The 25,637-nt window shown below is 36.6% G+C and overlaps 1 protein-coding gene across 1 annotated transcript in view; it reads left to right on the forward strand.

Annotated features, from left to right (window-relative positions):
• Nucleotides 1–14,681: 14,681 nt before the first annotated feature.
• The window catches only part of LOC129216655 (acetylcholine receptor subunit alpha-like), a 222,850-nt gene continuing 211,894 nt past the window's right edge, over nt 14,682–25,637 (forward strand). Inside the window, exon 1 of the mRNA XM_054850875.1 lies at nt 14,682–14,880. Within this exon, the coding sequence (XP_054706850.1) occupies nt 14,682–14,880 (199 nt within the window). The remainder of the gene's footprint in view (nt 14,881–25,637) is intronic.

Raw genomic sequence — 25,637 nt, forward strand, 5'->3', positions numbered from 1 at the left:
TGGATATCGGGATCTCTGTGACGCGCACAGCAACTAGATCGTTCCGCGGATTTTCATGAAAAATTCCACAAAGTTAGTTTATAGCATGGGGGTGTACACCTCGAAGCGATTTTTCGAAAATTCAATTTTGTTCTTTTTCTATTCTAATTTTAAGAAAATTTTACCGAGCAAATTATCATAACGTAGAAGAATAAATTACGAAACGTGGAACCGTAACATTGGAGAGCAAATGAACATAGCAAGTTGGCGAGAAATTCGTCATCCATTATTTGTAAATATACAGGCGAACCAATGATTTTTTAATTTTCAACTACGGACAAAGCCGTACGGGTACCACTAGTTGTTTATATAAAATGGTAAATGACAAAAATATTGAACATGTGTTGAATAAACGTCATAAATTGAGATTTTAAAGATTTTGGATTTTTCAAAAATGTGTGAGTGATGGAATATTTTTATTGTTATATTCTTTTTCAACACACCCTAAAATATAAAAGTCACAACTTACTTATGGAGGAACAGAAACCTTGTTTACCAGTGTTATTAGCCGTTTATTTTGACAGTGAGGCAAATTCCCCCCTCACCTTTTTTTAAAAACTTTCTTGTATATTTGTTGTATAGAAGAAAGTATTGGTTCAGTGCAAATATTCGAATTTAGAATTTTGACGGACTCGAACGTTTTGAGATGTGCCGAGTCTATTTCGACCATTTTTGGAAACTGTCTGTGTGTGCGTGTGTGTCTCCGTCCGTATGTGGGTAGCCGGTTTTTCGTGGCCACTCTACAGAAAAAACTACCGCATGAAATCGAGCAAAGGAACGCCTCTTGAGCTATGTGGGCGTGCTTATTCCCCAGGAAGTAACTAACTGGCGGAATCAAACAAAATTTGGTCCACATATTGCCCGTAACATGTACAGATGTTGATTCAATTTTGGTGTCAATAACTAAAACGGGGGCGGAGCTACAGAACGTTTTTTTCGTCACTCGTGACTGATATATCTCACGAAATAATGAACGGAATCAAACAAAAATTTATGGACAAGTAGCCCTTAGAGGGTACAAGAGTTGATTCGGTTTTGGCGTCAATAGCTGAAAAGAGGGTGGTGCAATCGAACGTTCTTTCTCTTTCATTGCTCGTGCCATATCTCAAGAAGTAATGCTACGTTCTGGATGAAATTTGGAATAAATGTAAACCTATATGCAAATAGGGATTGGTTCACTTTTGACCCCAATCGCTCCAACTGGGGCTGATTTTTTTTGTGCGAATAAAAATAGCTTTATTAATGCAACAATAAGGAAGATAAATCGTAATGACCAGAAAGTCAATGATTTAAAATTTTTAACTGTTACCATTTTGTGTTTGTGTTCAAATAAAATATTTGTTTTTATTTAAGTAAGGCTTTTAAAGTAACTTTCAATGTTCGCTTTTTGCTTTGCTTTTGCGATAATTCGGAAATTCGCAACTCCAGAGCTCGAATACGCTACCTTGCGATGATTAATAATACTAAAGAAAAAGGTAAAACATTCCATTCCACGTGTTTTGTTTGGGGGTAAATTGCAGGCTTCAGACAGTTTATGGTGCAATGTAATTTAAGAAAAAAGGAAAAGAAAGCTCCCCACAAACACGATGAAAAATTACTCTCATTCACTGAGCGTCAAAGCAAGTTATAAGTTACGGCGTGCGTTTGTTTTACCTTTTTCATCCACCATTAGACAGTGGCTGCAGCGCCTCCTGTAGTTTATTGGAGTTGCGAATTAGGATGGTCGTCAAGTTTTAACGTTTGTAATTTTGTTTTTGTTAAGAATTTTACTTCCTCGTCAAGCATGGGGGAGTTATCAGAATTCATAAGAAAGATATAGAAGAAAGTTTTTGTTATCATGGTATATTACAGTAAGGTACTAACCAGTTTTATTAACGAAGAGCCATAACTTACTTCTTCGGAATATCAGGGACTCTGAATTTTGTCTGGTTCTAAATTATTAAATAAAAAGACCATACTAAATTTTATTCAGAATTATAGTTATCTTCTTTTTTTTTTCCCCAAAAACGAAGTTGACTACTCTCTTACGGAACAAGAGGCTCATATATAGTGGCGGGAAAAAAAATCCTACAAAAATCTATTTTAACACCCCATATACGAATTCTACATACATAAACGGTGCTTTCAATACTGCGTGTGATGCATTGATATCACTTCTATAATAAGTTTAATGTACACAAAAATACAGGTATGAGATGAATGAATACCCATGTGCAGCAAAATAACAGTCGTAAACAACGTAGAAAATGCATAAAGTAGAAAATTTATAGCGAACACTATTTCGAGGTTTCAAGGAACCCCTTTTTCCATGCAAAAAAGTTGAGCTTCTTGATGTAAAGTCACATGAGAAACTCCGAAACACGTGTCTGCAATCAGTTTGATAATTTGTGATTCACCAACGTTCCTTATTACCGTTTACACTAGAGATGGGCAATGCCGTTCTTTTCAGTGATTCATTCATCAGAAGATCGTTCATGTTTTTTGACCCGTTCACAGAACTCGTTCATTTGACCGACTTCGTTCAGCTAAAAAAGTTGCAGGTGATATCTAAACGAGACTTACTCACGTACATTGGAAATGTTTCATTAGTTTTATTATAATTCTGAAAGTAAAAACGACTAAAACTATTTACCTCTTAGAAAATATACAAATGAAGATAAAATATTTTATTTGCAATTAGATGTATGAAGTAATTATACATTTTGTAAGCTGTTTCTTTGCATTCGAGTGTTAAGATATTTTTTTTCCCAAAAGTCTCAGTTTAGATTCCAGTATGATACACAATTAAGTAGTTAACATTTTAATTTAAAAAAAATGACATACACCAAAAAATTTTCAAAAGTGATCTCAAATAAAAAAAGAAAGAAAATATCGTCAAATACCGTCAAAAAAAAAAAAAAATATTTTGACATCTTGAATTCAAATTATGTTTTTCGCAATCACGAGTGTGTGTGTGTGTATGTAGGCATGTGTGTTTGTGTCCAGGTATGAGTGTATGGGTAGTTGTGTGCATGTGTGTTTGTGTGTGTGTGTGTGGGGGGGGTATCTGTGGGTATGTGTGTGTGTATGTGTAGGTGTCTATGTATGTGTTTGTGCGTGTGTAGGTGTATGTATGTATATATGTATGCGTGTGTATAGGTGTGTGTATGTATGCGTGTGTGTGTAGGATATGGACGCTAACTCGAGGCGGCTTTCGCTTGAGGAGCAGCATCGTGAGGAGCCGGTCGACGGTGATGCTTCAGAGGGTGCTGGCGGGAAAATAAAATCATAGGATCGCCAAGAGCAGTCAAATGAAAGCAATGAGCAATCGTGATTGCTCAAAAAAAGTTTGAAGGGAAACATAAAGCAAAAAAAAAAAAATTTTTGAATTTTTGGCATCTTGAATTCAAATTATGTTTTTCGCAATCACGAGCGTGTGTGTGTATGAGTGCGCGTGTGTGTTTGTGTAGGCGCATGTATGTGGGTGCGTGTATATGTATGCATGTGTGTGCGTGTTGTGTATGCAGTGCTGTGTGTGTACGCGCGCGTGTGTGTAGGCGTTCGTGTGTGTATGTAGGCATAGGTGTTTGTGTCTGTGTGCAGGCATGAGTATGTGTGTGTGTTTGTGTCTGTGCGCAGGCATGAGTGTGTTGGCGTATGTGTGTATGCGTGTATGTGTAGGATATGGGCTCAACCTGGAGACGGTTTTCGCAAGAGGAGCAGCATCGTGAGGCCGGCGCGACGGTGGTGCTAGCAGAGGTTGCTGGTGGGAAAATAAAATCAGCGTAACATCAAAAACAGTCAAGTGAGAACAATAAGCAATCGTGGTTGCTCAAAAATATTTACATGGGTTAAAAGTTATATCAAAAGATATATTTTGGTTAAATTAAATAAAAAAAATAATTGAATGAGACAGGGAGAACGATATCAACTAAATTTCACAGTTCAGAAGAACAGCCGCTCATTTTTTGTAGGAGATCGTATTGCACCGTTCATTTTTAGGAGTCGGTTCTTTTGATCTTTTCGTTCATGAACGACACATCCTTTGTTGACATAGGTATGTCATTTGTTTTGCTCGAATAAATACGAAACTGAGTTTTATTTAGATCGAGTTTTCGTGCACAATTTTCGAAATTCTAATCTTTACGTACAGAGGGGAAACACGACGAAAGGCTCATTACGGTAATCTATTTGTTTTTTCTGGACGATGTGTCAAAACAGAGAGATAAAAGACTCATCTGCTCCTGAAAGGAACCACATGGCCTTTTTATCTGCAGCCTCACCTCAGCTGCTTTGAAGAAAATGAAGTGGAGTTCAACACATTTTCAGGATAGCAATTTGCCCAAAAATTACCCGCATGCTCTCATTTTTACTTTCTTCTATATCTAATATATAGAAAAAAGTATTGGATTCGTGCAAATTTTCGAATTTTAACGGATTCGAACGTTTTGAGGTGTGCTGAGTCCATTTCGATCATTTTTGGAAAATGTCTGTCTGTCTGTGTGTGTGACCAGTTATTTTGTGGCCGAGCAAAAATTACCACATGAAATCGAACGACATTTGGTGCACAAATGTGCCCAATGGGGGAGCAATTGGACATTTCTTGAGTTATGCGTGCCTGCTATTCCTGGCAGAATCAAACAAAATTTGGTCCACATGTTGCCCCCAACAAGTACAGGTGCTGATTCAATTTTGGTTTCAATAGCTCAAGCTGGGTTGAGCTATAGAACGTTTTTCGTCGTCAATTGTGACTGCTGTATCTCAAGAAATAATGAACGGAATCAAAAAAAAAAAAAAAAATCGACTAGTAGCCTTTAGAGAGTATAAGAGCTGATTCTATTTTGGCGTCAACAGCTGAAAAGGTGGTGGCGCAATCGAACATTCTTTTTTTTCCATTGTGAGTGACATATCTCTAGAAATAATGCTACTTTGTGGATGAAATTTGGGATGAATGTGAATCCATATGTAAACAGGCGTTGGTTCAATTTTCGCGCCAAGCGCTCCATGGGGGGCTGATTTTTTTTGTGTGAATAAAAATAGCTTTATTAATGCAACAATAAGAAAGATAAATCGTAACAGGCTGTCGTATGCGTATTTCTCGTGATTTTAATTGTATCGGAAATGTTAACTCAATGATTTAAAATTTTTAACTGTTGCCATCTTGTGTTTGTTAACAAATAAATGTCTGTAATTATTTTAAGCAAGGCTTTTTATTCAATTTTCATTATTTGCTTTGCCTTCAAAATAAATCGGGAATTGTTAAGGTCGTTAAGTTTTAGCGTGTGTGATTTTCTTTTTGTTGGGAATATTGCTTCCTCGTCAAGCATGGGGAGGGATCAGAATTATAAGAAAGATATAGAAGAAAAGTTCGTGGTGGCCACAACATACTATTTTTTTTTTCGAATTAGCAAAAATAAACTGATTAGAACAATTTATATTCCAGTATTTAAAGCTTGCATCTTGCATAGAGTAACTATTCAGCACGAGAAATAAAAAAATATACTAACTACTACCGCAGAGATAAATGCATAAATAAATAAGTGCATCGAAAAAAAATACATTTTTTGGAAACTCAAAGTTTTAAGTTGATAAAATGTTGCCAATTCCCACTACTATATACCAAAAAAAAAATAATTAAAAAAATAATAACATAAAAATCTATTAAGGCGTCTCGCCCCCCCAACGCCTAAAAATTATTAATTCCTTAAAAAAAAATTTTTCTTTATTTCTTTTTTTTTTCTTAACTTCAGAAATTTTTTTAAAAAATGTCAAGTTAAAAAATACAAGCAGTAGAGAAAAAAAAGTCATGAAAATGAGTGTTGGGTGTCATTTAGATGGGTTTTGTTAGATAATATGCCGCAAAATGAATTTTCTTGTGATCTCGAAATAATAAATTGATTTACATAGCACTCAACCTGAAGAAAAAAAGTCCTTTATAAAACATATACAGTCGGATCCCGACTTACGCGAGGGATGCGTTCCAAGACTCCTCGCGTAAGTCGAAATTTCGCGTTGCGGAAAAGTATTGTGTATATGATTTTTTTACTAACGTACCGAATCATTTTAGACATTTTAAACTGTTTAAGACCATTTTTTAACTATATATTACCGTTTCTTACATAAAGAGCTAAAGTTTTACCGTATTTTTAAAAAAGCTGCATCATTCAACATGAAATACTGTTATGAAGAACAAAATCAATGATCAATGGAAGAGAGAGACATAAAAATAAAACAATACTATGTTACGTATAGTATGTAGTAATAATAAAGCACTGCGCTGTAAGAGGTTACTACACAGTAGCTACAATAAGTTACATTTATAATTTAAAAATTGAAGATTATTTATGCTGCGCAATTTCTGATCATCATTCTAATATATTTTTTGATACAGTAGCTTTGCATGTACTTTTAAAACCTTTACATCTATAGTAACACACCTCTTTCAGAGTCTCTAAAATCTACAATACAAGATCAGATTCCAATTTCATATTGTTTGTATTTTGTTTAAACACTACTCTGCGAGCTTCATATTAAACTAAGGTCTGGACATACGGATTGCTTTCTCTTGACTTTTAACTATAGGTATGAAAAATTCACTCATACCTAATTGTAGAGATACCTTCGACCCACTTTCTAGTTGTTAAAGCGTATCAAAAATCTTTACTTTCTCTTAAATTGTCTCAGCTTTTTTCTTAGGTTCCGCTTTTTGTTTCCATCTTCAAACTTTAGATGAAACAGCGTACCTAGGTGCCACAATATTTCATCACCTTTCATATTCAGAATAAATAAATGAAAAATGATGAGTGTTGATACATACACACTAATAAAGCTCTGCTTATAGTGTGGTGTGTGGGAACTTCCGCAGTTACTGATGCTGAAAGGATGAAAGTACATTCAGGAAGTCAATGTTTAGTAAGCTATAACAAAGCCGAAACTTAGCATCACGATTTCTTTCTAAATACTTTCGCGTTGAGAGCGAGAAATTCGCTTTAGCTCTAAAATTCGTTGCTCCTGAGAAATTCGCGTAGCGGGAGTCGACTTTATTGAGAATTTAGGAGCGCTTGCAGAAAAAAAAAAAAAAAAAAATACGGTCGTTAATTGAAATTGCCTTTAAACATCTCCGATACCAAATTGGTGAACTAAAGTCCCGAAATTGAAGTTTTAAGCAGCATTTGATCTTGGTTGGTTAATGCTGGTGGGCGTCATGATCTCTATGGCGCTTCTTTGGACCCGCGCTTGGTGAAAACAAAATTATGATACACCTAAAAATAACTTATTTGCATTTAAATATCTTGAATTCAAATTGGAAAACTTGTGCTAACGAAAATGAAAAGTAATTTCGATTCTTCTGTGAAGCAAAAACTAACGACTACTATTGGTTCATCGAAATAGAACTAAGCAAAAATATAAATAAAATCGAGTAGGTACTAATTTCCTAATACTATTTTTCCTCTTAGTATGTGTTCTGCTGTGTATAATGTATACCACTTTTACAGCAGGTAGTGTAACGGCACTAGTAACAGATTGAATCAATTTTCTGAGCTTTTTAATGTATTTAGAATATTCAAACAGGTTTTTTTTCTCGTGCAACTAATCTCATCTAACGTTTGACTGCTTCTGGATCCTCTGCATTAGTTAATTCTATTTCTATATGCTCATTTTCGAAAAACAGTCCAACCTGATAAATTCGTGACACCGATAAATTCGATGATACCCAGTAACAGATAGGACGAGTAATGGACAAAATTCCCTTTTTCTCTTCAAAATGTGCAAAGTTCTTTATTTGTGGAATTAAAGCCGTATTTAATTCAAATGAACATGAAACACCAGCTGACTTTGTGGTCTCTATTCATAACCTTCCACCACTGCCTTGTAAATACCAGCTGGCTCATAAAATTCACTTTGATAACACTAGATGGTTACACCGTATTCACGGGCCACAACAACATCCGTTTTACCCGCCTTAAATCCTTATTATTTAAATCCAAACTTATGACTATCTGTTACTGGTGCCGTTACTCTAAACTAAAAACTTAAAAGTGTTCTATCTCTTGAACACATATGGTAATAATAGACATACATATCCTACATTCAGTTAAAAATAAGAACCAAATAAACATGTTTAGGTACCATTATTTTTGTCTAACCCCTAGTGTATCTAACCAAAATATTTGCTTTACATTGAAGGAAAAAAATTAAAAGTCAATTTTTGTTCAACAGTGTTATTTTGATCTCCCCCATTGTATATAAAAATAGATTTCTTACAGCTAATGTCACATTTTCATTTTAAGCATATCATTATCTTTCATTCCTTTGTAAATGTTGATTGAAAACTTGTGCTCTAATAAGTAATTTTTGTTACAAGTTTTATGTTTTATGAATTTAAATTATTTTGATTTCCTTTCTGATTAAATAGCAAGATAATTGTTGAATTTTTATACGGTCAAACAAAGTTATAATTTGCTTAGAATTGGCAAACGTCCAGTTAGGACGAGTCTATCAAATTGAGGGTGGAAAGTAAAAATTTGATGTGCGTCTTCCGCTTATTTGAATGAGACTATGCTTGATTTAGAGGCTAACATATATGTGCAAAAGCTGATATCCATGAAAACTAATAGTACAGTAAAAATAGGGGTCGGACCCAAACATCCAAAAAAAAGCTAAACCTGGTGCAAATTGTTTATTACCCTCCCAATAAGAACAGGTAAAAAGTCCCACCCCATTGTGCGTCGGGTTTTGGAATGGGGGCATCTAAAAATTGCAGTTTTGAGTATTTTTTCAGAATTTTTAGAATAAATTTAAAGTGAGAATATTATGTTATACTAAATTTAAAAGCATAAAATTAAAGGTGTTTGACCCCCAAGAGGGATGACAAAACCCACAAATGCTACAGAGCCCCCTATCCCCGTAAAGCGAAGCAGTACCCCCGAACCCCCCTCCATACATTTCAAATGGAAACATTATTTTATGCTAAGAAATTTGTTAGAAATCAAGTGTGTCCATTTTCCAAGAGCGATGGTGCACCTCCTCTCAAAGCTACAACACCCCCCCCCCCTCTTCCAAAAAAAATAAATCCCCCCCCCCACCTTTTATTTCAAGTAGAAGTATTATTTCATGCAAATCTAAAATGCATAAATCAGGACTGTCCACCCCATAAGAACAGTAGTTCACGTCCCAAAACGAAATTATGTACTAAAATATTATTCTTCCCCCCACCCCCTTTGATGGTGCACATTTGGTTAAATGGCCAGAAAAATAACGCTGAACTGTTTTTTGCTTTCAAATGATTTCTCCTAAGCTTGTAACAAAAAGTCTTCGTTATCAAGATGTTTTTTGGAATCTAGATCCTTAGCAAAATCGTTATTGTTGCAGCTATGTCTAACACAGTTTGTGCATATAATTGAGCACTTCAGTCTACTTTCAGACTTTTCAAACATTCACTATATCCAATGAACCTCTCAGAGCAAGCACAAGATTTGAGACGCAGAAAGCTGCTAGAAGCCAAGCCTTCTAGAGCAGAAGGCTTGGCTGTTGTAATAGGACTTCATTTATATTTCTGTGGTGCTTTCTTTACACCCATCAAAAATGACACTAGCTTTCCCATACTTACAAGTGACCACACGCTGCATTGCTGGCATATTTCCTTGAAACTTACATATCATTACCAAAAATATGTTCAAGCGGGTATCTTCCTTCTATTACATATGAGGCAGTGAGAAGCAAAGGGCAAAATTAAAAATTTGGAGATAACCAGTACAAATGGTTGGTGAACCTCTCCTATATCTTGGGGCAAGAAATGGTCCTAGTAGACCTGGTAGTTGCTTCTATACAGCATGATTTAGAAAAAAAAAATCAATGAAAGTCTACCTAGGATCTTATCTTTAAACCCGTTTTATTCAAAACTTAAAAATGTCCACTTACATCCCTTTGCTTCTCACTGCCTCATATATGACAAAAGCTGTTCGTTCTGTGATTTTGAATGAACCTTTTGCTTCAGATAATAGTACTTTAACGATACAGGATTTCTTTCCTTCTGAAACCAGATTCATCGAATACTGATGGAGGATCAGCGCATAACTCGTACCAGAAGTTTTTAGCAATTTGTTATTCCATCTTTACTGTTCATACCATTCGGTGTAAAAGATGGTTTGGGCTTACACATCTTTACAGATAGTAACTACTCTCGTAACAGAAGCTAAAGACATAACTGCTTACCTTTGTGGCATCTTTAGTCCTGTGCCCTTTTTGATGCCGCGCGTCCATTGTGCGACGGGGATGCCCGACCGTACTCTGTGGAACTGACGGACAGCTATTCTTCTTCTACGCCTTTGTGCCTTTGTTGGAATACCGCTTCTAAATAAAGGACTAGACTGTCTGGCACCACTTCGGACAGTTTTAAAACCAGGTGTGACGAGTTTGCCTGACAGCCCTGGACGGTGTCCGACTTTGTCGTTGCCGAAAAACCGCAGACGGGGAGGTGTGCTCCATGTTAATGAGGCGCCGGTCGACCAACGAATCCGGGCCCTGGTTTCTTCTACAAAAAAAAACGTAGCAGTGTTCGTCACCAAGTTTCCACCAATGGGATATTTTAAGGGGGCTTAGTGGAGAAGCCCCGTTTCTTCGAAAAAGACCTCGATCCACACTTTTGAAAAAGCAGATTGCTCTAGGACTTGAGAGAAACAGGTGCCCTTAGGCATTTCTCCGGTTTCGTTGGAAACCGTGATTTTTTTTTTTGTGACCACCACTGAGGCAACTGTGTTTGCCTGAATTTGTAACCCCATCAATGTAACGATTTTTATTTTTTTTTCTGTAAATAAATTTTTTTTGCGTTAATTTTTAAAAGGGGTTTAGTCCTTCCTTGTTCGTGGTGTGATTTGATTTAATGAAAAGATTGGAATTGTTAATCTTTACATCTGTGACTCACGACGTCACAGCTTATTTGGTGGCAGCGGGTGCGATTATGTTTCAGAAAAATTGAAACAGACCCATGTTACCTTTGGTCTTTCTATTTTTATGCAATTTTGAAAGATAATTCTTTTTAAAACTTTAAGTACTTTTTACATAAAGTAGTCCTAGAGCTGATCGAAACCTATAAGATTTTGTGTGTGCCATTCCCCCAAATTGGATTTGGATTACTCTGATGTTAAAGACGGACGCAGAAAAGGGTGAGTCCGGTCTTTGTTTCTTGGTTACCGATGAGGCAGCTTTAGTGGGTTTGTTTTGAGAGAATTTAAGCGGAGTAAAATTGTTGGTAAAAATTTTCAATGTTTTCGAGAATAGAATTGGACTAAAGGTTTCTTGTGAGAATTAAATTCTGAGTTAGACTGCAAAAGAATTGTTTTGCAGATCTTTGCTATTTCAGTTTGGAAAGGAAAGTCATATAAATTAATGATTTATTTTGACGATATAGATTTCAGATTAAGTAAATCTATTGAAATTGATCTGTAAAAGATATTTATGTGCATGCTGTTTTTGTGATTAGGTGGATTTTGCATGAAATAAATAGAGTTTTGCTTGTGAAAAAAAAAAAAAAAAAAGGGAACGCTCTAAAAATCTATTTGTGCAAAATGGGTTCTTTTCTTTTTGAAATCGAAAAAGATAATCTGAGAAAGATAGCCTCGGAGTTTGGCGTGGAAACGTCTGACTCAGATACACGTCGGTACATAGTTAAAGCGATTGTAGGGGCTACTGATTATGATGAAGAATTTGCAAAATCGACTTGGAGACTTTTAAAAGAAGAGATAGAAAGGGAGAGAGAAAACCTAGAAAGGGAGAGAGAGCGGGAAAGAGAAAAACTAGAGAGAGAATGTCGGGAAAGAGACAAAGAAAGACAATTTGAACTAGATAAACTGAAACTAACTACCGCAGCAGAAACGGTTAGCTTGAGTTCAAATGGGTCAGCGAGTACAGATACTTCTAGGAGATCAAATTTAAAGCATCTGGTTCCAAAATTTGACCCGAAGCAATTAGATGTCTCGTTATTTTTTGAAATTTTTGAGAGACAGGCTAAGAAAGAGGAGATAGAGGAAGAGAGGTGGGTTTCCCAGCTTATTCCTTTGTTGCCCCCGGAAGTAGCAGAGCTAATTGTGAAGGAACCCCTTGAGAAAAGCGACGATTTTCCTCACATGAAGCGCCTGTTAATGAAGAGGTTCAAACTAAATTCTGTGGAATTGCGGATTAGGTTTGAAGAACATAATCGGAAGTTTGGTTCCTCCTGGGCAGATCTCACCTTCGAATTAAGAAGCTATTTAGACAATTGGCTAGAAACCGCGGAGGTAAATACATTCGAGGAGTTAAAGGAGTTATTGCTCACGGAGCAGTTAAAAAAGAGAACCCCTGCTGAGGTGAGGAAACACTTTTTGGACTCCTGGGAAGAATTCCGTAAGGCGTCAGACCTCGCTGAAAGGTTAGATCACTACGAGAGCCTTCGGCGTACTTTCAAAAAATCGGAGGGAAAACAAAACGACCCCAAAACGCACAAAAAAGAAAAATGGGTGAAAGGAGGAAATGATCCGGCAAAAACTAGCAATACTAAATCGGAAAGTGCTAATAAGAAAGAGCCCCCCAAATGGGAAAAAAACAGTAATTTCGAAAAAAGAAAGGAAATTATTTGTTATTTTTGTTCACAAAAGGGACATATAAAACCAAATTGCCCTGAATTTAAGAGAGCGCAAGGGGAACAAATCAATCATATTGGAGACACGAAAGAACTAAGCGAGTGTTTTGCCCCTTATATAAGTACTGGGAAAATAAATGGGGAGGTTCGGAAAATCCTTCGGGACAGCGGGGCCTCCATCGATGTCTGCCCCCGCAGTTGGATCAAAACAGAAGATTTTACGGGAGAATATGTTTACGTGAAGCAACCTTTAGATGAAGAGTGTAAATGCTTGCCTTTGGCAAAAATATACATAGAGACCGACGAAGGTTGTGTGTATTCTAAAGCAGCGATAAAAAACACGGATAGCGACGCGAGATTCTATCTTTTGGGAAATAGGACAGCGGAATTATTTTCTCGGTCAAAATCAAAACCAGAGGCCTTAAATGCAGTCGAAACGAGGGGAAGTTTACGTCGAAAACAGGGAGGAACGGAAGTGAATTCCACACCACAGGAAACTTTGAACGCAAACGTTTTTCCCCCTCCCGGAGGGGAAGAGTTGGACACTTGCTCACTACCCCCCATAGAGCCTTTTGAGGGATTAGCGTTAGCTGAAATAGATTCCAAATCATTCGAGAAAGAGCAGAAACTGTGTTCTGTTCTAAAACCCTTGTGGGAAGAGGTTTCGAAAGGGGAGGGAAAGGATTTTAAATGCATGAAAGGAAAACTGGTCCGTCTGAGTAGATCTAAGCTGGGAGAAGAAAGGGTGCAGCTCTGTATACCCTCGAGATTGACAGAAAAGATTATGAAATTTTGTCATGATGGCGCGTCAGGCCATTTGGGTGCTACAAAGATGAAGGATAAAGTGTTGCGTCATTTTTTTTGGCCGAATTGTTATGCTGAAATTGAGTCGTATGTGAGGGCGTGTGATGCTTGTCAACGCGTAGGAAAGAAAGGTGATCGAAAGAAAGCGCCTTTAAAAATCGTGCCTATCATTTCAGAACCGTTTGCAGTCATAAATATAGATGCTGTGGGAGTTTTGCCCTTATCAAAAAATGGGAACAAATATCTAATAACGTCCATCTGTATGGCCTCAAAATATCCTGACGCTATACCTGTGGCCGATATTAAGTCCCCGAATGTAATTGATGCCTTGTTAAAAACGTTCTCCAGGACTGGGTTCCCTCGGGAAGTGCAAAGCGATCTAGGGCGCTCTTTCACCAGTTTATTATCGACAGAATTCTTTGACAGGTTTGGAATAAAGGTTAGACACAGTTCTATTTGTCACCCGTCATCAAATCCGGTTGAAAGGATGCATTCTTCCATCAAACGTATATTAAAAGCATTATGCGTGGAATCGGGAGAAGACTGGGAAAAAAATTTACCGTTGGCTTTATTTGCCCTCCGTTCAGTAAATCATGAGAGTACAGGATTTAGCCCAGCCGAGCTCGTTCATGGGAAAAATTTGAGGACTCCGCAAACTTTGCTCTATGAGAATTGGATGGTGCCAGAAGAATCTGACCCAAATGTAGTAGAGTACATTCTAAATTTGACCAACCGTTTGAAAAGATGTCAGGATTTGGCGGTAGAAAAGATGAGTGAAATGCAGGTACGAAGAAAGGCTTGGTATGACAAGAATGCTGTGAATAGGCAATTTAAGGTGGGCGATCAGGTATTAGTACTGGCGACAAATAAAGCGAATAAAATGGCAGTGAACTGGATAGGTCCAGGAGTAGTTACGAGCAAAATATCGGAAACTAACTATGTTGTCGACGTCCCTGAGAGGAGGGACAAATGCACCATTTATCACGTAAATTTACTTAAACCTTATCATAAGCACCCCGAACGAGTAAATTTAATAATAGAGGAGGAGGGGGAAGATGTCGAGCAAGAAGCTGAGATTCCTTTTCCCTTGCCTGACCCTACATATTTTGATTTACACGAGATGTTGCGGGCTAGCAATTTGGAAAAACGCGTGTCGGAAAAGCAAATAGATCAATTAGGGAAAGTACTTCAGAAACATAAAAGAGTGTTTTCTTCAGACCCTGGGTGTACTAAATTGGTCACGATGGACAGTGAGCTGACCAGCGCCGACCCCGTGAGATCGCGACCCTATAGGATGTCCCCACGGCAAACTGAAATAGTGCGTGAGGAAATAAAAAGACTTTTAGATCTGGGAATTGTAGAAATCGGGCAGTCCGACTATACTAGCCCCCTAATTTTAGTGGAGGTGCCTGGGAAAGACCCCCGCCCTTGCGTAGATTATCGTAAGTTGAATGCAATTACGCGCACGGAGTTTTTCCCCTTACCAAACATTGAGGAAGTAGTTGAGCGGGTGAGCGCAGCGCCTTACATAACGCTGATGGATTTAACAAAGGGATATTTTCAGATACCCCTGACCGAAAGAGCAAGCCGATACGCGGCTTTTGTCACGCCCTTTGGGACGTATCGCCCAAAGAATATGATTTTCGGTTTACTCAACGCTCCGTATTACTTTGTAAAACTTTTAGCGCAAGTTTTGAATGGCTTTGAACATTTTACGGCACCCTACATTGATGATTCATGCAACATTCAAACAGCGTCCGCACATCACGTTCGCCACGTCAAGCGGACACACTTACGTTTTCCGAAAAGAGAGAAGCATTCATACTTTGCGGAAAGCGAAAAAGGCACATGTCAGTCTCTCACCCAATAGAGAGAGCGCGCTCATCTCGTGGAGACCAATGAAATGCGACGCCCAACTCGACGGACGTCAGAGCCGTCACATATCTGGCTTCTAGGCACGTTGACGGGTCCCGCACAATACGGCTTGCTGTCATAGCAACGCCGGCCGAAAACTGGTTTTAGGGAGAAAAGTATACGTCGGTGACGGATGTGCGGACGCATTGTGAATGTTGCAATAGCCATATATTCGCAAAGTTGGGAACAGCATGTGATCGATGTGGACAAAGTGCTAGAGCGATTGGGTGACGCAAAATTAACAGTAAAACCTTCTAAGTGTCGTTTCGCACAAGATAGTGTCCGGTTTTTGGGGCATGATGTCGGTTCTGGGAAGAGATCTCCGAGCAAGGCGAAGTTAAAAGCCGTGCAAGATTTTCCAACCCCCACGACTAAAACGTTAATACGGTCATTCTTAGGATTGGTAGGGTATTACGGCAGATACATTCCGAACTTTTCCGAGGTAGCAGCCCCCTTAACAAGCGCATTGAAAGGAAGGATCAGAAAAGAAAAGGTAGTGTGGACGGATGAATGTGAGGAGGCGTTCCAAATTCTAAAGGGAAGTTTGTTGAAAAGCCCCGTTCTGTTTGCACCTGATTTCTCTAAAGAATTCGTCCTTCAAACTGACGCAAGTGACAATGGGATGGGGATAGTTTTAGCTCAGATCTCTGACGGGAAGAACACCCTGTTGTTTACCTCAGTAAAAAGTTTTCTAGAGCCGAAAAAAACTATAGCGTTGTTGAAAAAGAGTTAGCCGCTGTAATTTTTGGATTGAAAAAACTTGATCACTATTTAAATGGCCAAAAATTTAAAATCCAAACCGATCATAACCCCCTCACTTTTCTGAGGGAAAGGATGGGAACTAATGCTAGGCTTACTCGTTGGGCATTGTGTTTGCAGCAGTACAATTTTGAAATCGAGCATAAGCCGGGAAAATTAAACGGAAACGCGGACGGCCTTAGTAGACGGGACCCATAACAATCCCCGAGGCTATTTGTAAATAATCGCGGTAATTAACAGACTATGTGGGTTTTTAATTGCCATACATCGCTTCTTTTTTTTTTTTTTGAAATTGGTATTTTTATCGTTTTTTTTTATTTTTTTTTATTTTTTGGTCGTCGAATAAAATTGAAATTTATTTTGGGTTAAATTTTTTGTTTTGTGGGTAACATATGTGAAAACTTTTAGATCACCTAATTTTTTCTGTAAGCTACTGAAATTTTAAAGTTTTGGACGTCAGAAAAATCGATAAGGAATATGATGCACTTCCAAACTGGATTAAGTGACGCAGGTTATGCTTGTAAAATTTTGTCTTTGACGAACTTAATTTGAAAGAGTTGGCAGACTTGAAAACCTAAGGTTGGTTCACGCGTCGGATGTCTGTACTCTTTAATTGGGTTTGTTTTTCGAATTTGTAGCTGCCTTTTCTGGAGTCGAGTTCTCTGACCAATGGACACCCGCGTCTTCCTAAATTTGATGTGGTTGCACATGCAAATTTTTCTCTCAAGGGGGGAGGAGCTGTGGCATCTTCAGTCCTGTGCCCTTTTTGATGCCGCGCGTCCATTGTGCGACGGGGATGCCCGACCGTACTCTGTGGAACTGACGGACAGCTATTCTTCTTCTACGCCTTTGTGCCTTTGTTGGAATACCGCTTCTAAATAAAGGACTAGACTGTCTGGCACCACTTCGGACAGTTTTAAAACCAGGTGTGACGAGTTTGCCTGACAGCCCTGGACGGTGTCCGACTTTGTCGTTGCCGAAAAACCGCAGACGGGGAGGTGTGCTCCATGTTAATGAGGCGCCGGTCGACCAACGAATCCGGGCCCTGGTTTCTTCTACAAAAACAACGTAGCAGTGTTCGTCACCAAGTTTCCACCAATGGGATATTTTAAGGGGGCTTAGTGGACAAGCCCCGTTTCTTCGAAAAAGACCTCGATCCACACTTTTGAAAAAGCAGATTGCTCTAGGACTTGAGAGAAACAGGTGCCCTTAGGCATTTCTCCGGTTTCGTTGGAAACCGTGATTTTTTTTTTTTTGTGACCACCACTGAGGCAACTGTGTTTGCCTGAATTTGTAACCCCATCAATGTAACGATTTTTATTTTTTTTTCTGTAAATAAATTTTTTTTGCGTTAATTTTTAAAAGGGGTTTAGTCCTTCCTTGTTCGTGGTGTGATTTGATTTAATGAAAAGATTGGAATTGTTAATCTTTACATCTGTGACTCACGACGTCACACCTCCTTTACAAAGAAATGCCACAAAATTGTTTGACTTCAATATGATTTGATGTTACTACCCGAACGTTAAAGGTCTTATCGCAACTCACCTTATCATCAGCGAGCAATACCCATACCAACTTGAGAGGGAAGAAACTTCTGGGGCTTTAAAAACGGATTGAGATTTCCAAACTGAGAGACAAAAAGGTGTAAATATTTAGCATTCTATTGATGTATTGCTCATTGCTCTCATCAAGACTTGTTCTATCGTTGAATCACTACAGGTTCTAGACCACCTGAATTTGTCACTGCGTTAGATCGATGGATAGCTGATGTTTTAGATGATGTTTAATGTGATCAAATTTTTTTTATCGCATAATGTACTCAAAAGTTTGAGATAGAGTTGCAAGTATCTGTCCGCATATTTAGCATAATTCACATAACCAGCTGCGTAAAAGAGAGGTAGCTTGGTGTTTGCAAATGAGAACCCCCACCGACTTAAAGGGTGCAGAATTACAGCATTGCCCGTCTCACTATTGGCAATTCCGGTTTGTCCCACCCTTACGGTGATGGCAAAAGATTGTAGAAAAGTTGAAGTAAGTTAATCAAGAAGAAGTAGGGAAACTTTGGTCAATTTGGACTTTTTTTATGCTGCACAGGAATTTTTTTTTCCAGCGCTCTAAACAGTTTAATAACTCCAGTCACAAATAATTTGGTTACTGAGCTCGCTTAGATCTTTTAGAATTATCATTCTGACATTACCATATCATTGTGAGGCATTTTGTACTTCGGAAAAGTTTAAGTCAGGGAAATTTTTTCGTGAACTTCACTGCAAATGTGCACTCACTGTGATTTTGGAATGTAAATTCAGGCCCCCCCCCTCAAAGCGATGGCGCACCCCTTAAGTGTGACGGAGTACCCATCAAGAATAAAAGTCCTCAATAAAGAAAGAAATACCCCTTGAAAAAACTGCCTTAAAAAATCCAATGACGCAAAGCTGCTCCATGGACACCTCCCCCATCCCCCCCCCGCCTGTAAACCCCGGTTAATTAGAATTTTTTTATGTGAGAGTTTATTGTTTTACTATTACAGAGTGGTTTCTGCGAGGTTTCAGAACTTTTTTTAAGTAATAGAAATTATTTTTATTTAAATAGAGGATTATTTTGTCTCCCCCCCTTCCCCCCAAAACCCGACGCGCAAAGTTCTGGGACTTTTTACCCCTTCTTGCTGGAAGGGTAAGAAGTAATTTGCAACAGGTTTCACTTTTTTTTTTGGATGTTTGGGTTTGGCCATTTTTTGGCCTAATTTTACTGTACTATAATAGATGCGTCCGTCCACTTCCGCTTGTAAAACGGATGTTTTCCTTTCCATACAATCTGTGATCAGACCGTAAGCGCATCTGTTTCGGTGTTTCGAGAGTTGGTTTTTGATGTTTAATTAATAACTCTAACAGGGGAAGACTTTTAACAAAATGTTTGAAAAGCTTGTTTCCTTACTAATTTATTTGTTTTTTTAAGCAATTTTTATTTCATAGCTCTATTATCACTCATATTTCTATGCAACAGAAGAAAGGAAAGCAAATAAAATGACTTTAAATGCATTATTTGATACACTGTGTAAACATAGCAAACAATTTCTAATACTATCACCTGCGAAAACTAGTCAATCATGATTTGAATATTTAAGCCTTCAAAGAAATAAGATCTTCGAAATACCGTCATTTGTATGTCTTCTTAGTCTTATCATCTGCTTGATTTCTGCCTGCAATGCCAACTTTGCCAGGGAATCCAACAGCAGATAATATCGAAACGATTTGTAGGTAAACGGTAATTGTTTGAACAACTGTTGTATTTAATTGCTTATGTTCAGTGATGAGGATTTTATCTGGGAATCATCAAAATAATACCTTTTTGTGGAATCTTTATGACAAAGAAAGGTCTAAACTATATTAAAACAAATTAATTTCATTATGGTCAAAACTTCTTCTGTTTGGAAGCTGTTAACACAATTTTAAGGGGGTTGGGGGTTGGAGGGTTTAAGCGTCAAAAATTCACCTTTTTTGCGAATTTTTTTTTAAAGAAAATGGTTTGATTAAATTTATTAAAACCTTTTGTATATTATTATATATGATTTTAAGAGGATTCTATAAATTTTTGGTCTAAAAACATCCTCAGACAAGCCGGTGACGGAGCTTTTCCCAGAGCACCTTTCGAGAAAGATGATTTGCGGTGTTCACTGTATCTCAGCTGACATTTATCTGAAATCAAATTCTATTTGAATTTAGTCAAAGTATTAATTAATTCTCCACCCCCCCCCCTATGTTCTAAGATATTTTTTTGTTTGACTTTTAAATTTTTGGCGGCCTTTTGAAGTTAAAACTGCTAACTTTCGCGAAAAATTTCACTATTCTGTTAGTAAAAAACCCATTAAAAAAACAAACTCAACGTAAAGGGGAGGTTTTTTTTATGCAGAATGTGTGCACTAAATTTGATCGGTCTTAAATGAATCGATCAGTTGGTTTTAAAATGAAAGTGAACAACGACTTTGAAAAAGTGGTTTTGAGGAAAACGCGTTTAAAGTTTTAGAAGCTAAAAAACATCAAGTCCAGCTCCATAGAGTACAATACCCGTAGCAGCTTCGATCTGCTCAGACTCGTATTTTATCATTACTTATTTATACTATATTTAACTAACCCCAAGCAAGCAGCACTGCCATTCTGAGCGTCTGCAGCTGTCAGAACTGCTGCATTCTTCGGCAGCTGTCGGATCTACAGTTTGAAGGAGGAAGCAGACACTGAATACTTGATAACTGAGAATTTTGCTCAAAACGATTTGAAATTTTGGGAACATATTTTTGAAATGTTTAACTAACAAAAAAAAAAAGAGAGAGAGAGGAAAAAAAATCAGTTTTTTGAAATTGCAAAACTCTACCAACCCCTTAATTTACAATTCAAGTAAATAAATGTAAACTTCAGTATATGAACATAGATTTTTCTTTCATGTTGCTTTCAGGAGTTGTGTTCAACTTAAAGTGGATCGTTTCAGAAATCTGGAAGAGTTTTTAGAAGTGACAAATCAGGACGAAATCAACTAGAACACCAACATCGATGACACACAATTAAAAAGTTTTGACACACGCCTTGACAATGGCGAATGATCCTGATTAGCTACTGAAGGAGGATATCTTTATAGAAATGAAGTGATAAATCATAAATGCGCTAATTCCGTACTAAGAACTACATACACTGAAAAATGAGTAATTATCGCCAACAGACTTATCATAACCAAGTATTTTTATAAACGGTAAGTTTGTTCATGTTTTCTTTTTGCACGTCAGGCATATAGTTCGAAGTAACTACATACTCAGTTTATTATGTGTTTATTCATCACTATACTAAACAATATTTTTAAAAGATTCTAACCTCTATTAAGCTACTATTATTCAGTCTTAATTTACGCGATTTTAATTTATGCCGCACTTTCGTGAAACATATCCCTTACGTAAAACGAGGATCTACTGTGTTGTGGGTAGTGCATGAATATAATTTCTGCAAGACTTTAAAAGTTCCTTTCTTCTAGAGGTGAGACATCGATGGCAAAACATCGATGTTTCAAAACATCGATGTTAGAAATTGAAACATCGATGGTATTGATACATCAACCAAAAAACATCGATGTTTCAAAACATCGATGTTAGAAATTGAAACATCGATGGTATTGATACATCAACCAAAAAACATCGATGTTTTAAAACATCGATCTTTTTATCAATGTATAACATACATTTTTGAATATACTACACTAATTTAAGCAATACAAAAGAATACGTCCCCGACGAATATATTGAAAATACTGAACCTCAAATCAAGAACATAATTTTATAAGAGTAGTTTCGCAACATCTTGTTATTTTAGTAGGACACAAATTGATAATAAGATAAGCACCGATTAATACAAACTAGTTATAGTAATAAGGAAATATTTTCAAACTGAATGAAACGAAAGGTAAATTTACATCAAAAAAGAACCTAAGAAAAAATGAATCATAGCACCATTAGTTGAATAATGAGAGAAAGTTGTGCTAATTATTTTAAAAATACAAAATAAATTCTAACAATTATTTTTAAGAGCAAGAAATATTTGTACTGTTAGTTAATAATTAAACACAAGTTGCAAGTAATAGAGGGACGACTTGTTGGGGGAAATCGATAAGTAATCTCGAATATTGGTGTTGACAGTTTGGAGAAGAAGTTTGTTTACTTTGTCCCCCAGAAGAGCATTTCTCTTTTCGCAGACTATCCCACCAGTCAGAGAAACATCTCTTTCCAATGGAACAGAAAATGCCACCACTATCAAATACTTTAAAACAACTTTTACCAGCTCTGAATTTTTAAAGGTATAGTTTTCACCGTAGTAACGTATAGGATTTTCCTTTAGTTTAAAAACTGGACCCTTGAAATAGACTGCAAGCTATAGCACCAGACTACCAGTGTCAGGTTCTTCCAATAGCTTTGAACTCTTCCTCACACTCCATTTATCGTCTACCATCTTGTAGTGATTTTCCCAAAAACCATCCTCTACACTGAAAAATTGACCTTATAAAATGAATGCAAAAAAAAAAAAAAAATGGCAACTCCATAAGTAAATTTAATTACCTAGTCGGAAAATAGGTGTAAAATTTATGATAATTTTCAATTAAAATGCAAAAACATCAACATCGAAAAAACATCGAAAGTAAAACATCGATGTTTTAACAAAAACATCGATGTTTCCAAAACATCGACATCGTTGTCGCACCCCTACTTTCTTTCTCCAGCAGTTGACTCAGATAGTCAAAAAGAAAGAACGAATAACATTTCCTTTGGCACTAGACTCAACAACAGCCTTTTTAAAAGTTTGCCTATTTGAATCTAACATTGAAGCATGGGCTTTTAAAGTCGTAAAAATATTTTTTTCCTTAACACAAAAAGTTCATGTGTAAAGTAGCTGCGTATGTTTTGCTTCATAATCTTCTATGAATGTATTTGATTCTTTTTCAAGGATTTCCCATCTTAATGTGGTCAGCTTTTACGTTTGGTGAAAAGTTAAATTATATCATGTAAACAGCTCTTTTTATTTACGCTTTGCGATAATATGACTTTGAATGTATTTTATATTAAGAAATACAACATTTATACTAGGGAATAATATTTTACTATTGGTAAATAAAAAGTTGACATCTTCCTCTTATTTAAAAGCTTTCTAGTTTTCAACTATTAGGCAGAACCCCTTGCCCACGATCAGCTGCTAATCCCCAGATTTCTTAAACATTTTTTCTATCTAATCCCTTCTTAACTGAAGCTCGTTTCACTCCCATATTGGCTGGGTTACGTTAACGTGGGTTCTTTGCGATATAAACAATAAATAACGGAGTTGGTGGATTATTTTAGTTTTTAGCTGATGTGGATTCAATGGTATACTCATAATAGTAATATACTCTAGTTAATAATTCTTTTCGAACGTGTCAATTGCCACCAAGCTCGATAAATTTTAGAAATTATATCAAAATTTCAAATCCCAAAATATTCCCTACCATTGCGCGGCTACTTTAACTTTAATTGGTTTTGTTGAATAAATGCAAAAGTAGTATACGAATATTGTGCTGCTCCAGTATTGTTTAATCTATTGAGAAGTATAGTTTTTATCTCTTGCTTGAAGTATGGTATTTTATCGATTGACTTTACTTGAAATGCAAAAGTAGTATACGAATATTGTGCTGCTCCAATATTGTTTAATCTATTGCGAAGTATAGTTTTTATCTCTTGCTTGAAGTATGGTATTTTATCGATTGACTTTACTTGAAATTTCAAACATTGAAACGTTTGAAACGAACGTCATGAAATCGACCCAATTTCATTACGTCATAAAGTTTCAACGACTCCATGGGATGCGGCAACACCATTAATATAACGTTTAACAACAGTGAAATAAAAATATAAAATCATTTTTATGACAATTATTTTATTTTTATTTAAAATTACTTTCATTGATACATAATTAGAGACGGGCAATGTCGTTCTTTCTAATGATCCGCTCATCAGAGGATCGTTCATTGAACTCGTTCGTTTGAATGTCTTCGTTCATTTAAAAATGCTGTAGCTGATCTCTCTGCAAGATATATTCACGTACATTTGAAATGTTTCAATAGATAAGTAATGTCTTAAAAAAAAAAAAAAAAAAAAAAAAAAAAAAAAAACTAAAATTACCAGAAAGTAAGAAATATGCCAATAAAAAATCTATATATATATAAATGGATGTATGTTTGTGGGTATGTGTGTATGTTCCTTATACAAATCCACAGTTTTTGTCGGATTTCTTCCAAATTTGGCACAAAGGTAAATTGTTGCTCAGGAATTCATATAGGCGGGTTTTTGGAATTTTTAAAAACACCCAAAGAGGTCTAATTTCAAATTTTGAGTCATAAAATTGCTCTTTTCAGCACGAACTAATTTTTGTATAGTTATAAATTTAGTCTAAATGAAAAGCCCGTAAAAAACTGCCCTAGATGAAGTTTCTTCAAAGATTGACTTTAATCGTTAAATTTGTGAACCTTGGTTCAAAGCAAATGAAAACGGTTATCAACATATAACCACCAGGAGCTATTTTAAATGCAACCAACACAAAACGTATCCTAAACGATGGCCGTCAATGCCGTTTAGCGATGAGCGTTGAAGCATGTTTGGCGAGAAAGCCGTAGATATAATAAATGATGCTGTACATCGTTTCTTAAACTGCGCCCAACGAGGCCCCAGGGGTCCATTAATGCTACTCATGGTGCTACTTAATTTGAATGCTACCGTTTAATTATAATTTTTAAGTATTGTTTAATTATAAAATCCGCAACAGTAAGGCTTCGTGTAATTTTTGATCAGTGTTTATCCCGTTAATAGCAGCAAAATACAATCATGAGTAAGGTAATAGTATTGCATTCAATATTGACGTACAATCTTCGACTGTTTCAACATTAGACTACTTTTATTAAAACCACATCTATTTCATCCTAGCAACCGAAATTTTATTTAATGTTCTATGATCCTTATCAAACCAATTTGCAATTTGTAAATTTTCTTTATACTATTGCTTTATTTACGTCGAATCTTTAAGTAATTCGATTCAAATATATCGGTATTTGTGAACCTTGATTCAAAGCAAATGAGAATGACTAACAACATATAACCACCAGGAGATATTTTAAATGCAATCAATACAAAAAGTATCCTCAACAATGGCTATTAATGTCGATTAGCGACAAACGTATAGCATGTTTGGCAAGAAAGCCGAACGAAAAAGAAATGCTGTCTTTCAGTAGTTCTTAAAATGCACCCTGCTAAAACACAGAGATGCATTGAAATCACCTTCGGTGTTTCTTCTTCAATTTGCTTGCGCATTTCGCTAATAAGTTTTCAAGTAATAATACCGTAACAGTAAATGAAATTTTGATCTGTATTTTCTATGCATAAACAGCACAGAAAACAACAAAATGAGATAGGTATTATCGAAGTACAATCTTCAACAGTTTTACAATTAGAATACTAAATTTATATTGAAACGACATCACTGTGTCGGAAATATAATTTAGTATGTATTATCCTTAAACAAATCAATATGTATATGTTATTTATACTATTCCATGATTTACCTAATTCAGTTGACCTAAGTTTCACAGAAATCGCTCCAGGTTATCAGAGACCAGGGGTAAAAATACTAATATGGCTAATGAATTGCAAAATCATTATTTTTGTGCATAGTAGCGTAGATTGAATTTATCTTTCAAGGGCGAGGGGGATAGTCATGGGGTTCATTACATGTAACATAAACTATCATACTAGGATTGCAAATGTGTGGTAGAGTACACTGTTAAAAATTTTCCGGAAAATTTAGGGTAATTGTTACTGGCATCCATGTTGCCAGTAACTATTACCGTAAAAATCAAATGTTACTGTAAAATTTTACGGTTTCCTCGGTAGGCCACAGCAACCAGTTGGCGCTGGGATCGTTTATTTCTCCGGTATAAATTACCGTAAAAATCAGCGATGCGTCGGCGATGCAATTTT

This window comes from Uloborus diversus, chromosome 1, assembly GCF_026930045.1.
Source record: "Uloborus diversus isolate 005 chromosome 1, Udiv.v.3.1, whole genome shotgun sequence".
In the NCBI taxonomy this organism is placed as follows: Eukaryota; Metazoa; Arthropoda; class Arachnida; order Araneae; family Uloboridae; genus Uloborus; species Uloborus diversus.